The sequence below is a fragment of the Abramis brama genome, assembly GCF_963993115.1.
Source record: "Abramis brama genome assembly, chromosome: 21".
Lineage (NCBI taxonomy): Eukaryota > Metazoa > Chordata > Actinopteri > Cypriniformes > Leuciscidae > Abramis > Abramis brama.
This window is the reverse complement of record NC_139983.1, coordinates 28,741,145-28,756,384: the sequence shown is the minus strand read 5'-3', so window position 1 is coordinate 28,756,384 and position 15,240 is coordinate 28,741,145. Positions and strand designations below refer to the sequence as shown.

The following is a 15,240-nucleotide window of genomic DNA, read 5'->3' as shown; positions in this document are numbered from 1 at the left end:
TTGTCGGAAACGAAACGGCCATTACCACATCTGAATTTCAGCTCCGGATCTTCTTCAGCACTTGAATACACAGTGATACGAACAGTAACAGTGGCGTTGGTTTTTCCTTATGAATTCCAATGTGAGTTCTCACCCATTTGAAATGCATGCAAAGTGGATTTGTCGACAACACGAACCAAACTCTTCCAGTCTCAGCTACAACTACAGTGTTTGAGGACGGGTCAAAGTAGATATTGTTCCCAGGCAGCCAATGAAAATCATAGGCTGGCATTATACATTGTTACGTAGTAGGTATGTAACAGTAAGAGAGACTGGAATTACTGACGACTCGCTTCAGGCAGTTTAGAATTGATTCTTTCTTTTAGGAGACAATAACTTTATTTGTCATGCACTTTGATCTTTAAAACTTCGCAGACCTTTATCATTTACAAACAGCTATATTACACACTGCATGAAAGATCATTTTCTGGTCTTGTTGTTCATGATTCTGTTCATATTATTTCAAGGATTTAAAAAAATATATATATCTGCAATTTTCCACTAAAATATAATAACTTGCTCCACTTCTGAAATGACTTACTCTTTCAAACCCCTCCAACCACCTGGCTTCAACAATTATGCAGAAACAAGAAAACAATTATGCAGCGTAATATAAAAAAAAAAAAAAAAAAATCTTGTGTACATACAGTGTAAATCATAAACGTCATGAAAACATCTGTAGAATGTCATTCTACCATCTGACATAGAACATTTTAGAAATACATTGCAAATGAGCAAGCATTCTAAAATCTAAACACACACACACACACACACACACACACACACTTACTTCTTGGCACTAACTAGTTCCTTCTATATCTTTGAGTATTTGGCTGGATTTGTGTTCCCAAGCTAAGATATTCAAAAATGTATCTAAATGATCATCTTTAAATATTCATGCCCTTTTGAATAGTCCCACAGAATATTTAGTAATTGGACTTTAGCACACCTGAGTTGAGAAGTTTAAATTCAGGGTACAAATCTCAAACTTATCTGCCTGCATTCCCAACCGTCTGTAGGAGACCCCATATTTTATTTAACAGAGGAGTTTTGCTTGCATATTGAAGTCTGTTTTAGTGGTAATTATGATTTAACTGCAATAAATATCCGGTACCACTTTATATTAAGTGGCTTTAAGTACTATGTACTTACATCTAAAAATAAATAATGTACTTATTGTATTCATGTTGTATTGTAAAACACATTGCTGCTATTGAGGTGTGACACGGGTAAGAGACAGGTGTGGTGGTATGGGTAGGTTTAAGGGTGGGTTAAGGTGTAAAGGAAGGGTCAACAGTGTAATTACAAATGTAATTACATAAATGAATTACAGCTGTAATTACATGCAGGTATTTTTAAAATTTAAGTGCAATGTAAAAACATGTATGTACACAAGTCCATTGTATCAAATTATTAATTTCAATGTTAGTACTAGTAGTTAAAGCCACTTAATATAAAGTGGGACCAAATATCCTAATTTAGTGGTAGTCGTTAGTCTCTCGTTCATCCAGGTTACTGTGGCTCTGAGAAAAGCAGGCTCCATAAACATCAATGCTGCCCTGGGCTCCAGTCTGATCTAGAATGTGACATTTGTCTTTCAAAAGACAAGAATGTGAGTGTGGATGTAAAATAATAATTACAGCATTACAAACAAGTGCTGTGAAGGAATAGTTTGCTCTAAAATTAGTATTCTGTCATCATTTACTCAAGCTCATGTCATTCCAAACCTGTATGGTTTCTTTCTTATGTTGAACGTAAACCGTCCAGGTAGCTTTTTTCCATTATAGAGAAAGAGGGTGACTAAATAATGACAGAATTTTAATTTCTAAGTGAAGAATTCCATACAAGCATGTCATTAATTTCCTTTTAATTCTACATGTTCACCTTTTATATAAGTGTTTTTATATCGGCGGCTGGTTAATCCTTTATGTTCAGTTGTAGTATCATGAAAAGTGATCTTGTATTGTAGCAATAGTTACTGCTCCAAGCACTTGATTGTGTTTGAGTGCGAATACACAGACATAAGCCCCTGTCCATCAGGTAGACTGGCGGCATGCCCCTGGCATTGAATGGGAGATGATTATTTTCATGCTGGGTCTCTTGTCATATCTCTCCCTGCTGGGAGTCTTATCAAATGTAAATACACGCTGCAATGTGCTTCATGCCCGGGCTCAGCTGTTGTTTTCTTTACACCCTACCGCCCGCCACCCCACCCCACTGCTCAATCCCTCCACCCACAAAACTCTCACTTTTCAGCTCTGCTTAGTTTGAAATATTATAATTAAGATGAGGCTTCTGGGACAACTAGGAAGATCTTGTCTAAATGTCTGCATGCTATGTGGCTGTGCTGGTTTTTGTCAGCAAAACTCATCCAAATATACATTTTTCTGCATATTTTTAAATGGCCTGCTAATAAAATGTTGTTTATTGTTATAGCATTTAGCATTTTTAGTATTAATATCACAAATGATTCATTATTTTAGACCGTGAGCTCAGATAAATCTGGAAATAAGAAAATGTATCTATTTTATTCTATAATCTTTACAACATAAAATATAACATTTATATGTTACATTATAAAACGGAAACATTATAAACATATTTGTTGATGTTGTTAATGACTAATTATAATTCATTTATTATTATGATTATAAATAAATCAGATTTTTCTTTACATTTCAAAGATTTACAGCATTATATATATATATATATATATATATATATATATATATATATATATATATATATATATATATATATATACACACACATTTTAAAATGATTATTATTAGTAGTAGTAGTGGTACTAGTAATAATAATAATAATAATATAAAAATAATTTATTTATTATTATTATTGTGTTTTTTAAAACTTATTTAAAAATTAGAGATTTATATGATCATATTTTATATGATGTATAGCTAATATATAGAATATATAATTGTCACTATAATTATAATTATATAATTTAGCTAATATACAGTAATAAAATAGTGTTGTTGTTGATGAGGAGGATAATGATGATAATAATAATAATAATATTATTATTCTATATTTTTTTAAACCTTATTTAAAAAAAATCTGAGATTTTTTTATTATAATTTTCACATTTCAGAGATGTATCGCTTTGTACTGTTATTTTATACTTATTTTTACACCAAGCCAGAATTTATCTGGAAAACAATAAAAACAAGCATAATTTCTATCTATAACAGCTCTTTTCACCTCTTTTGCTCTCTGTAGGACCCTGGATTTGCTTCCTTTATCATTGACCAGTTGCAAGTGCCTGATTGGTCGCTGAAAGGAGGACATGAAGGAAGGAGGTGTCAGGTGTGTGGAACACCTGCACAGCAGCTAAAACAGCAGGCGCTTCAGACTCTCCAAGAACTGTACCCTGGTTCCCACATGCCATCCCTGCCTCCCAACACCTTCCCTGGGCATCCCACCAGGCTGACAACTCACAACGTGGTCACTCTTTCCTCCAGACCTACCAAATCGAGGATACCTCACCCAGCGCACAGCGTCCTGCCTGTGGGGGAGCGGCAACGTGAGCTGGGCTGGTCTCAGAGCCCGTCTCCCAGCGCTGGTCCTCTGAAACCCAGCATGCAGGTGACCATGGGAGGAAGACCTCTGACGGGGACCATCGGCTCAGTCACCATTCAAGCCCAGCAGTATTTAGAGGGCATGTGGAGCATCTCACGCGTCAATAACTTCCTGCCTCAGCCAAACCCGGTATGCAACCTTCCATTTCTCTCACAAGATCTTTTGTTAATGCATTAAATACATTTATTCGATCACATTTACTACTGTACTGTAAAACAAACTCCTAATGTGTTCAAGTGACCACGTTTATTCCCTGCAAAGGTTTTATCGTTCACAGTAGGAGTAGGGTGTAGGGGTTGAAAATAACAGTCATTTGATGCACTTTTGCATCTTTTCAAGTCATATAATTGTCATATAATGGTTGAGAGGAATGGAAAAGTTCACTTTGAAGGGCTTTTTGAAGCATTATTGTTTCGAAGTGCTTAGCATAAGCATCAGTTATAACATTCGGTCCGGTTATGTGAGCTACAGCTGTCTGAATGAGTCGCAGTTGAAAACACCTGCATAACTGAATCACATGCACTCAGTTAGACATGGAGAGCATGCTTGAAACATAATGCACTAAGACTGTGTGTTAACATTTTATGCAGCTTCGTTGACAGATTTTTAAATCTCTAGTGCAGTTTCACATTGTCAGTGCACCTGTTGCTTTATGAGTGAGTGTTTTGGAAATTAGTATCATGTTGTCAATGAATGTTGCAGGGTTCGGTATTGCTGTTTCAGTATCACTTTATGATGAGGTTTATGCACTACCATTCAAAAGTTAGGGATCAGTAATATATAAAATATATAATCTAGAGATCACAGTATCACGGTTTCTATAAAAATATTAAAGGTCCCATGACATGGATTATTTTATTATTTTATAATGTTTCCTGGGCTGCCTTTATAATGTTGGTATGTTTTTAAGATCAAAAATTGTAATAATTTAGAAATAAAAGGCATTTTTCCTAGCCTGATTTTAGCCTCTGATTTGAACACTCTGTTTGAAGGGGCGTGTCTGCTGTGAGACTTCAGTGTAAACGCCCACTGCTTTGATTGGCTGACATGCTTGCATATGAAATAGCTAGCATTACATGTGGAACTCTCTCCAATACTTTTACTATTACAGCTATTATACGTTTTTACTATTACAGCTATCGAGATTAACGAATCGTGAGAAGTTTTTTAAGTATTTAGATCTATTCCCATCACATAAAAGGTTGCAGTGATGAGCATTGAGCAGATGACAGCCTGTTGATCGCGTGAATGAAGATCTTATCATTGCAACGCAGTTTCTGCATTCTCACTAATAATTTCACCAATGCAAACATGAGGTAAGTACAGTAAGAGCTTCGTTGTGCAGCGTAATTGATTTCATAACGAGTTTTGGCAAGTGTCCAGATTAACTCGCGCTGTGTGATTGACAGCTTGGGCAATTGGAAAGGGAGTGTTCTTTGATCGCTTTCTGTATATATTTTAATCACAGTTTAAATAAGATTATTTTCATCCTACCAAGAGAAACGATGTGAAGTTGATATTTTAGTCACTGGCTTGATTTACTGATGCATAAACAGTATTGAACGATTTTGAGAGAAAGATTATCTGTCTGAACTTGAACAATTACACATCAGAAATTCACATAACCCACTGGTTCTTCAGAAGCTCGGATGAAGGAACTAAAAAAATACTTTTGTGTTCATTTGTACACCCAAACACTGAGCAACTGCCATGCTTCGCTTGTTTGCAAGCCATGATAAAGTGAAATTTTCATGTCATGGGACCTTTAAGACACCAACCGTTTTCAACTCTGATAAGAATAAGAAATGTTACTTGAGCACCAAATCAACATATTAAAATGATCTCTGAAGGATCATGTGACACTGAAGACTGGAGTAATAAAGATCCTGAAAATTTAGCTTTGCCAACAAAGGAATAAGTTACATTTTAAAGTATATTACATTTTTATTTTGTAATAATTGTTCACAACATTACTGTCTTTACTGTATTTTTGAGCATAGACTTCTTTCAACTTAACTAAGATTTGAACAGTAGTATATATATACAGCAATTTAAATAAATGCAAATATTTATTGTTATTGACTGGTGACAATATTCTCATAATGGCTGAATGTCATGTGATCATCATCTGTCTGATATATTGGTCTCAGTCATATATCGATCGATCACCAGAATGCAGGTTTGGCAGATTGACAGCTTGGGGAGTTCATTTTATTACTCCTGTGTTTTATTGACTGCCTGCCTTGCACTGTTACATTCCACAGTGGACTGCTGAAGCTGTATAAGTGTACAGCTTCAGCGTGTTAAACTAAACAAAACTCACCACCACGGGTGGACAGCTCAACTATTCCTGTCTGTCTTCCAATGTCAAGTCTCTGCTCCATCAGAGTGGTATCTAATTATAATACATATCACATCTTTTTGTGGTGTTGACAATCTTTTGCAGTTGCCTTTGATAGAGCCTTTTTGTTCCTGCCAACAGTTACCACTATTGACGAAAGGGGATTAACAATACGCCAGTGCATTTTATTTTTGCACTAATGTCAACAAGTGCTTTTATTCCAGCGAGTGAGCCGACACAGAAGCTTTTAGCAACCAGCATGTGCTTTTGCACAGATAAAGCAAAAAGCCTTGGAAAAGAAACTGGCCCAATGCTGGCCCAGTACGTCTTGAAAAACTAACAGAAGCTGTCTGCCTTGTGGTACTTACCCAAACACACCACTCGCACATGTAGTTTGTGCATGAACGGGAATTGCTCTGAGCTCTATGTTTCCCCCAGTTCAAAGATGTGCCTTGTATAATTTGGAACGGCTCCTTCATTTCATTAGATTGGAGGGATGACAATATTGCATGCAGTGCGCTGGGACTTCAGCAGAGCCTTGAGCAAAGAGCTTTAATTCATCTGATTTCTGTGGGGAGAAATGACAATCGGCAGGAGGAAAGAGGAGGAGATAAAGCCTTTGAGATGGACTGAGTCTGACAGGAAGTCTTTGGAGGGGCCTTGTGTTCTGTGAAGTAGATTTTTATGTCTCTTCTAGTGGGTAAAGATACATCACCACTTTTGAAGCAGGTGAGAGTTCCCTCAAAAGCAAGAAGTGAAACATCAAATGGCAAGGAGCACTTTGATGCAGAATCAGGGCATTCATCATCAACACATGATGAAGAAGTTGACAGCTGTCAAGTTTAGATTCAAACATACGCCTGAAATGCTTAGAAAGACCACGTGTGAGTGTGTGTGTGTTTTGAGCACTTACTCTGTTAATACCATTGCATTCCTTTTAAGTCCTTTGGATTACTTAGATAAATACCATGGTGCATGGATATGTGTAACGAATATAGACCAGTGTGTGTAAACCCCACTCCCCCGTCCTGCGCCCTTGTCAGCCCATCCGCCTTCCACGCCGGAGACCCGGGTTCGAATCCCACTCGGAGCAGGTCGAGCTGGACTGGTTACATTTGGTGGCAGAAGCCGGATGGGAGTCAGGTTGAGGGGGTGAGTGTAACGGACGTAGGCCAGTAAGAGCTGTAAACCTCACTCCCCTGGCCTCAAGAGGCTGCGGTCTTTAGCGTCCTTGTTCATGCGCCCACCTCCCTCTCCGCAGCGGGTCGAGTAGGACTGGTTACAAATGTTCCATGGTAACAAGTGGTTACAATATTCAAGTACCATGGTATTACCATCTGATAATTTCAATGTGATACCATCATAATAGCTGTTTATATAGGGGTATAAAAACACATTCAGACCCACACTTAAGAAAGTGTATATAATTTTCATGTTTTTACACATAGCCACACTTCCGACATGTAGGCTGCACCAAATCGTCAGCTTAATCTTGATTCCTCTTATGCTTGTTTTGGCCAAAATCTAAGACAGTATCACATTCATCATTTTCAATGAAGACATTTCCAGAATGCATTGCAATGAGCACAGTTAAATTTGAAAAAGAAAAAATATAATCTGATTAGAAGCACCTTTAAAAAGAGAAAGAAAACCTGTATTGAGAGCATGTTACTGTCAGCTTTATTGCTCTTTGCTTGAGCTGGCAGATAAAATTATTAGAGCATATCTAGGTGGGATTTTCCACGTGGGCTTCATATGGGCTGGAATGACCTAGTGGCCTACTGGGAGCCCAAAACCAGGAATCCTTAAGCAGCGTGAACAGACTGTGATCTACCGCCCTCTGAGCCAGAGAAAGAGAGAGAGAGAGAGAGAGAGAAAGGGAGAGAGAGAGAAAGGGAGAGAGAGAGAGAGAGAGAGAGAGAGAGAGAGAGAGAGAGAGAGAGAGAGAGAGAGAGAGAGAGAAATTATGCTGCTTCTTTCTATAAAGGAAAGGGAAAGACACAGACCTTCGAAAGGAGATGCGAGTAGTAGGATTTTGGTGGGGTGTTTACTGGGTGTAGGGTGTAGCATAAAGAGAATACCTGATTTTATTGAATGCTAGGAGCTCTTGCAGCTGTACTTTAATGACCCGACCTGGGGATACAGCATGCGCACCTCGTGCTCTGTGTCTGACACTCATGAAAACAGCTTGACTGGAGGGCTTAAGTCCTCAAAAACCCATAGTGGGTTTTTTGACAGCTGCTTCAGTGTGTGTGTGTGTTATTGTGTGTCTAATGTTTGTGTTTGTGTGTCCCAAATTCGGTATCGCTCCGAGTGCGTAGCCCCTTAAACATCCTGTTGATGTGAAACCTGACACTTGCTTCTTCTTTATCTGTACGTGGGGGGATTACCATCCTGTCCAGATAGACACCATTCGCTGTCAGTGTGACACTGTTTTGATTTATCACGGCTCATCTGAAATCGGAATGCCATGCATTGTGAAATGACTTCGACATTGTCATGTTTTTTGTGTTGATGAATGCATGAGTGCTAAGTTCAAATGAGCCCTTTCTGACTTCTCACAGACATAAAAACCTGGACACTGTAAAGCAGCTCAGATAAAAAGTGTCAGGAACAGCTATTGTGTATGTGTAGACATTCACAGAAACAAATTTAGTTCTACGACAGAACTGACAGACATAACAATTATTGATTTCAACCCTAAACAGAAAGCAATTATAGACATAAACACTATACTGAGGCATATGAATAAACAGACATAAACAACTCAAACAAAACAAATCCATTTTGTCTCTGCTTTGTTTAGAATCCCCCATCCCTCAAGTTGAAGCTTATGTTTTAGTAATTATTCAACCAAATGTCACAGTTCAACAAAGTGCAGACTAGAAACATCTCAAAATGCATGCTACTTGTCGTATTCCGCCTCATGTGAGTAATGCTTCCATGTGTCTGAAGGTTTGTGATGTATGAAGCTCATATGTCATCCTATATAAATATTTCTCCTGTCAGAGTTGCATCGACACATCACGCACTGGATGGGATATGCTTCATGAAAAGATTGTTAATGATGTTATTTTAGTTGCCAGACATGAATCCAGAGCAAACACAAATCCAGCCATTATGCACCACAACGTAGCTGACATGCCACGCTAAAGCCATGGTTGTCTATTGCTCAATGTGTTTAACTCATGGTAGTCTCTGGGAAATGGCCCAACCTTACCTGAAGCCTTTCAGCACTCTGCCTACTTTCAAAACAAGCACTTGACAGATCATATTGATTGTGGGTTTAACTACTTAGTTACTCACAGACCTCTGAGACAAAGAGTGACTTTGGTACAATAATGAAAACATACCTGAATGAATGGTTTCCAGTGCAGGGATATTTAACAAGCTGCAAAAGAACTCTAAAAACTCTATTCCTATTCCATATATGCGAAAAAGCAATTCCTCACAGACTCCATGCAAGAATTAAGTAACAACATTTCAAATGTCAGAATGTATAGTTGATTCCTAGAATCATGCTCTGTTCACTTCAACTCGCCCACTTGCTATCCCTTCACTGAGCTTTTGTGTGGACACCATTGGAGACACTGACAGAAGACTAGTTTCTTGAACTGGCCTCTTTCTCGAGTGCAGAGGAAGAGGTGCCTATATTGCCTCGGGTCATGAGAGACTGGTGGACCCATTTCTGGATTGACAACCCCTGCATCTTGCTAAGGATTTCACATTTCTTGTGCGCCTGTCTAATCTCTACCCATTGAAACCCTATTCATACCTTTAGTACAGGGATGAATGTTCCTCCCTGGTGGCTAATTATGTACTTTATCATAAATGCATGCGAGTAATTGTTACCCACTTCATTTTTATATGTGACCTTTGAAACATAATTTGTAAGGGAACTGCCTCTTTCTCCTTGTAAAGACTTGCTGCCTGTTTCTTCTAGAAGGTGTAGCCTAGGCATAGGATTCTTGGAACACTGTAAATTAGCGTAAGATAATTTAGTATCTCATTATTGAATTCCAATGTTTTAAGCGTCATAAATCCTGCTTCTTCCCACCCCAGTCACAAGGCCTCGTGGGTCAAGCAGAGCAGAGCGAATGGTCTTCAGACACCACCATCTCCAGAGTGTCCATAACTCCCTCCAGACAGAGAAGTCAGGTTCAGGTTGGCCAGGCTGTGCCCTCTTCCTCCGACCATCCCAGTTCAGCTGCGGCATCCTTCTTCATCAGGTAAGAAAACACATTTACCATAAATCACTTAATGGATCCTCAAACATCTATATATAGCAATGCATTGTAAATAAAGGTACACTATGTAACTTTTTTTGTTCAAAATTAACCAAATTAAATAATGAGTCAATACATCAATTCTTCTTCCAAAACGTTTTTGACTTACGATGACGTTTTGACTTACCCTGGTTCACTATGGTAAGCCTATTATAAGTGTTTATATTTTAGACCTAGAAGGATGGGTTTCGCGGGACATTGCGTACGTACGTTACTGTTAAAAGTTACTGTACATAGTGTACCTTGAACTAAATACTTCAGAATTTTTACCTTCAGAATATAATGTCAAGGTTATAGGTTTTGGACTTGGTATAATGTGGTGTATTATGCTTTGGCATAGTAGCTATAGACTGGCAACCAGCTTCCTTGAGAAAGGCACCTAACCCTAGGTTGCTTCAAGGGGATAAGTCAGTGTATTCTCAATTCCACTGGTATGTGGAAAGGGGTGGTGACAGGAATGCTTCTGGAATGCTCCTGGAAAACACATTTGACATATTTCTCAAGGCAAGTGACAGCATGGGACATTAAAGAGTGTTCAGGGGCCTCTCCCTTTGTGGAGAATGAGGGCGGCCGAGGTTTTAGATCCGCTTTGGATGCTGCCACCTGCCCGATCACTTCCAGGTCATTCTGAGACAACAGACAGATGTGACCCCATGTAGGACAAGGTTAATTTTTGCAGTCTGATTAATAATTGCTTGTCTGTTTTCTTTGGAGTTGATTTCAAAAGAAGCGGATAGCAGGGAGGCTGTTGCGTCACAGAAAGAGAAAGATGAGGAAGAGAGAGAGAAAATAGATTTGTTTTGGTCTCTTAATTTAAACTCCTGGGTGGATGAACAGAAGAAGTAGGAAATCATGTTAGGTACCACCTCTTGTTTCATCGCAAATATTATTGCCTGCCAAGAATTTTATTGTTATGGTTAGGAATGAGGTCAGTTATCATTTTGGACACCCTATTATTCTTGGAATACTGGTTCCAAGACTAGGACAAACTGTACATAACTTTGTTAATAACAGCCACTAATTTTATGTGGCTAACTGTCATTAAATTAGTAACCAAAGACAGAGAAATGTAATAACTGCACTAGATCAGGGACTATGGCATAGACAGTTCACTCATACAGTACATGCATGAGTGGTAAAAATCCTAATATTTTCAATATTCTCAATCTGTTGCGTGTTTTGAGATACTTTGACTAGATGCGGTCTGACATAAGTTTGCATCAATGTTAGTTTTCTATAAGAAGTCAGGCTAGTTGATTTAAAGGAGCTGTATGTAAGATTGTGGCCAAAACTGGTACTGCAATTACTTTCAAATTACTTGTAGAGCGGTGTATCCCCTCCCCCTACCCCCTGACTCCAGGTTGCCAGATATGCTGCAGGATCCAGCAGGAATGTAGGCTGCTACAAGGAGCTGCAGCTGTGCTAACTAGAGCAGAGCTGGCAACCCGGATGCCGAACCCTACTGACTTCGTGATTGGTAGATAGGTGGAGGGTGGCGCTTCAGGCCAAAACACAAGATGACAACAACAACATCAGTTGAGGGCTGCAACTTCACTTTTTAAATGACAATATCCTGGCCGTACTACTATTGTCAGTGATATAAGTATTTGAAATGAACATGATTTCTTAATGTCTAGTGACATATCAGGGCCATTTTATGATTAATTGAAATACATTTCTTACATACAGCTCCTTTAACTGAATGTTTTAAGCAGTAAAACAAGTGCAAATGATTCATTGCTATTTATTTTAAAACAAGACCATTACTATTTTAATAACATGTCTTGCTCCACCTAGAAATTTACTAAGACTTTCAGACACCTTTCACCTCAAAGATGTTTGACCTGATCAGAGTGTGCAGATTAAGAAATGCCGGTGCAATATCTTGCTTTTAGGCATGCCAAAAAATGTATGAGGGGCATCCTCTAAATTAGTCATTATCAAACTTCTACATTTAAATTAAGAGCTGGTAGTGAATATCCAGAGCTGCAGTTATTCCTCTATGTGCACTGGGCCTTTAAACTGCTTGTACAACAAGCAGGAGGCTGGATCCTCTTGTAAGTCAAATGTTAATTAGAGTGCAATTAGAGTTGCACAGTGGAGAGGAGAGTAACGGGGGACAAAGTAAATCTGTTCCCAGTCATCCATTCAGTGTTATGATCTTATCCATTTAATTCCAAAACATTTTAAATAAAATTTCAGAACAGCAGTGATCAGAATCCATCTTTGACCACCTCTGAATATGGTTTTAGTGATCTAATCACAATGTTTATTTGGTGTAGTTAATGTACACATGGCTTTTACTGCTTATCTATGTGTTATCTTAGTTCTTCTTGAGGCCAAAATGTTGCCTTATAATTGCCTTACAATATCAGTCTCTCAACTTTCATCCCCCAAAAAATATATATTATGGTTTTACATTATAAACGGACACTTCTATAATGGTATTGAAGTACCTTTTAAATACATTGATCTATGAAAAAGGCAATCAGTAAGTTCAATGATATTAGATCTGGTACTATTGCTGAACCAAGCCACTGAATCTAAGCCACAGTCCTTTTGTAAGGCATCTTTGGCTATATTATGGCGATTTAACTTTCTTTTATTCAGACAGTACTGTATTTATTAGTGAGTATCTATTGAGAAAATAGAAGCGGACGATGAGTAGATGCATGGCTTAGAAGTTGACTTTTCCCTAACCCCCATTCTTGGCACATGCTCCAGAGTGGCGGAGCATATGATTAGTGTATTGACATACTAGCTGGCTCCTGTAATGAATACAGACACAAGACCCAAAGAGATTCCCAGAGCTTTAGGATGCCTTGGCTATTCCAACTCAGTGCTCCGCGAGATGAAATGGCACTGAGCATCGTGTGCAGGGTCATGTGAATGAATCATCTGAGCTTTTGCTAGGTGGGAATTGGGGTAGAACTGATTAAAAGGATATGACTGTTTTAGACGGCCACATGCTCCATTGACTCCAAAGGGGATGAGACAAAGAGAAAGAAAATGAGGATGAGAGATTTGTCTGTCTATAGATCAGAGCGACTGTCCACGTGGATATAAAATGTGCAATGAATGCTAAAAGATTTGGGGCCAGATTTACTAAACATGGCAAATTAGCGTGAGAGCACAATCCCATAAAAGTGCCTATGGGTGTGGAAAGTTCTGTGTGTGATCTACTGACAATGCGCAAATTAAAGAACACAGAAGCAGCCAGATAATTTCCATAATGACCAATGCAATCTACCAAGAGCAGCGCGAATTAGCGTCTGGTTTAAGATATGCTTTTTTTGGGCGGTAAATAATGGCGCAAATACCAGTAAATTGACGAGCGCAAACCTTAGTAAATCACCTTGCTTGATTTATATAAATATTATCCTACCATAAATTTTGCATCTGAGAGGGAAACTCCTACAAATGCAAATAGATCAGCCACAAAAATAACCCTGTCCACGCCTTTTTAGCTCAAATTTTTCACTGCGTGTCTTTAGTAAACCCTGACAATAGTTTTTTAACGCCAAAAGAGGGTTTGCGTTGGCGCAAGCTGTAAATCTGGCCCTTGGTGTTTGTGTGTGTGTGTGTATGCATGTGCGTCATGGATTTTAAACGGGAAAGTGCCAAATACAAATCTTTCACTGAAGGTTTAGGTTAGTGGTCTAACTGAAAGTTTCTTTGAACACTGATGTGTATGGATGACAAGATTGCATACAGAGTATTATGCCTTTAACTGTAACAAATGTATTGTTGAAGGTTGCGAATTTGTGACAAAAGCCCTCCTTGGAGAGGGTTGTATCATGCTGATAGCATGCTGTGCTTTAGCATGATAATAGTCTAACAGTACCTGTTACAATGTGTCTACACTGGAAGTGAGTGGTGCATTGGGATGTGACAAGACTGTTCCTGTTCCTGTCTTATAAGCACTGTGATTTTACTGTCTACATATTATGCTTATTCACATGCAATATAGACATTGTGTGACGCTGAAGTAGTGCTAAAATTCATTCCTTTTAAAGTGTTGACACAACTTATTAGTTGACCACCCAGTCCAAGTTTAGGGTTGCAATTTCAAGGTGTGTAAACGGAGGGTATATGTTTGTACATGCATGTATGCTGGTCAGCATGTAAGAGGCACAGCTGTTTGGTGGTATGTGGACTTGCAGTGGCATTGAGCACACACAGTTAAACATTTTTTATGGCCTAGCACTTTTTTAGTTGCCTGTCCAGGTGAGCTTAAACAGTAATGACTATGATTGAAGTAAACATTCCACTGTAATTACTTAAACAACAATCCGGACTTTCACCAGACAAAGTGCTTTGTTGCGCTGGTCTTAGGGAGTAACCATAGAAACAAAGGGAAGTTAATTCATGGGATGTTTATGTTGTGGCTTCAATAAACATCATTGCCAGTTGAAGATAAAAGGAAGGGAGACATTAGCCCACATGAACTACGAAATGACATTCTTTCTTGTGACACATCTGAATTGCTTTCCTATACACTAGTTCACAGTTGTTCCAACTAGAATAGTACATTTTAACATTTTAAATTATTATTATTTAATCACTGACATAACATCATATCCTTTATGTATTTGTTACCAAATACACTAGTCCAAAATAGATTTACATTCTTATAATCTACCAGGGCTGTAACGACCATAGGCATTGAGGGAGACAAGTCTCCCCCTCAAAAACTGGAAATGGTCATATTGTCTCCCTCAATATTTTATATTTCTTAATGCTCCATTACGCATCACTCTTTTGTTGTTAGGATGGCAGACAGTTTAAAAATGTGCATTTTTAGGCTGATCTGCCTCAGTGGTCTTATAGCTCTCGTCAGTGTCAAAATGATGGCCAATCAGATCAAAGAAGGCGGGACTTAATGTTCACTGAAGATGAGTGTGAATTCCAAATCTCCACTTTTAGTTTTTACAGTGAAAGAATGAGTGCGTGGTATGATATAATTAGCTA

The 15,240-nt window shown here is 38.4% G+C and overlaps 1 protein-coding gene across 1 annotated transcript in view; it reads left to right on the top strand.

The window, feature by feature from the left end:
- Window positions 1-15,240, top strand: part of kif26ab (kinesin family member 26Ab) — a 98,062-nt gene that overhangs the window by 33,948 nt on the left and 48,874 nt on the right. The window contains exons 3-4 of the mRNA XM_084096416.1: window positions 3,283-3,771; window positions 10,046-10,212. Of these exons, the coding sequence (XP_083952542.1) occupies window positions 3,283-3,771; window positions 10,046-10,212 (656 nt within the window). The remainder of the gene's footprint in view (window positions 1-3,282; window positions 3,772-10,045; window positions 10,213-15,240) is intronic.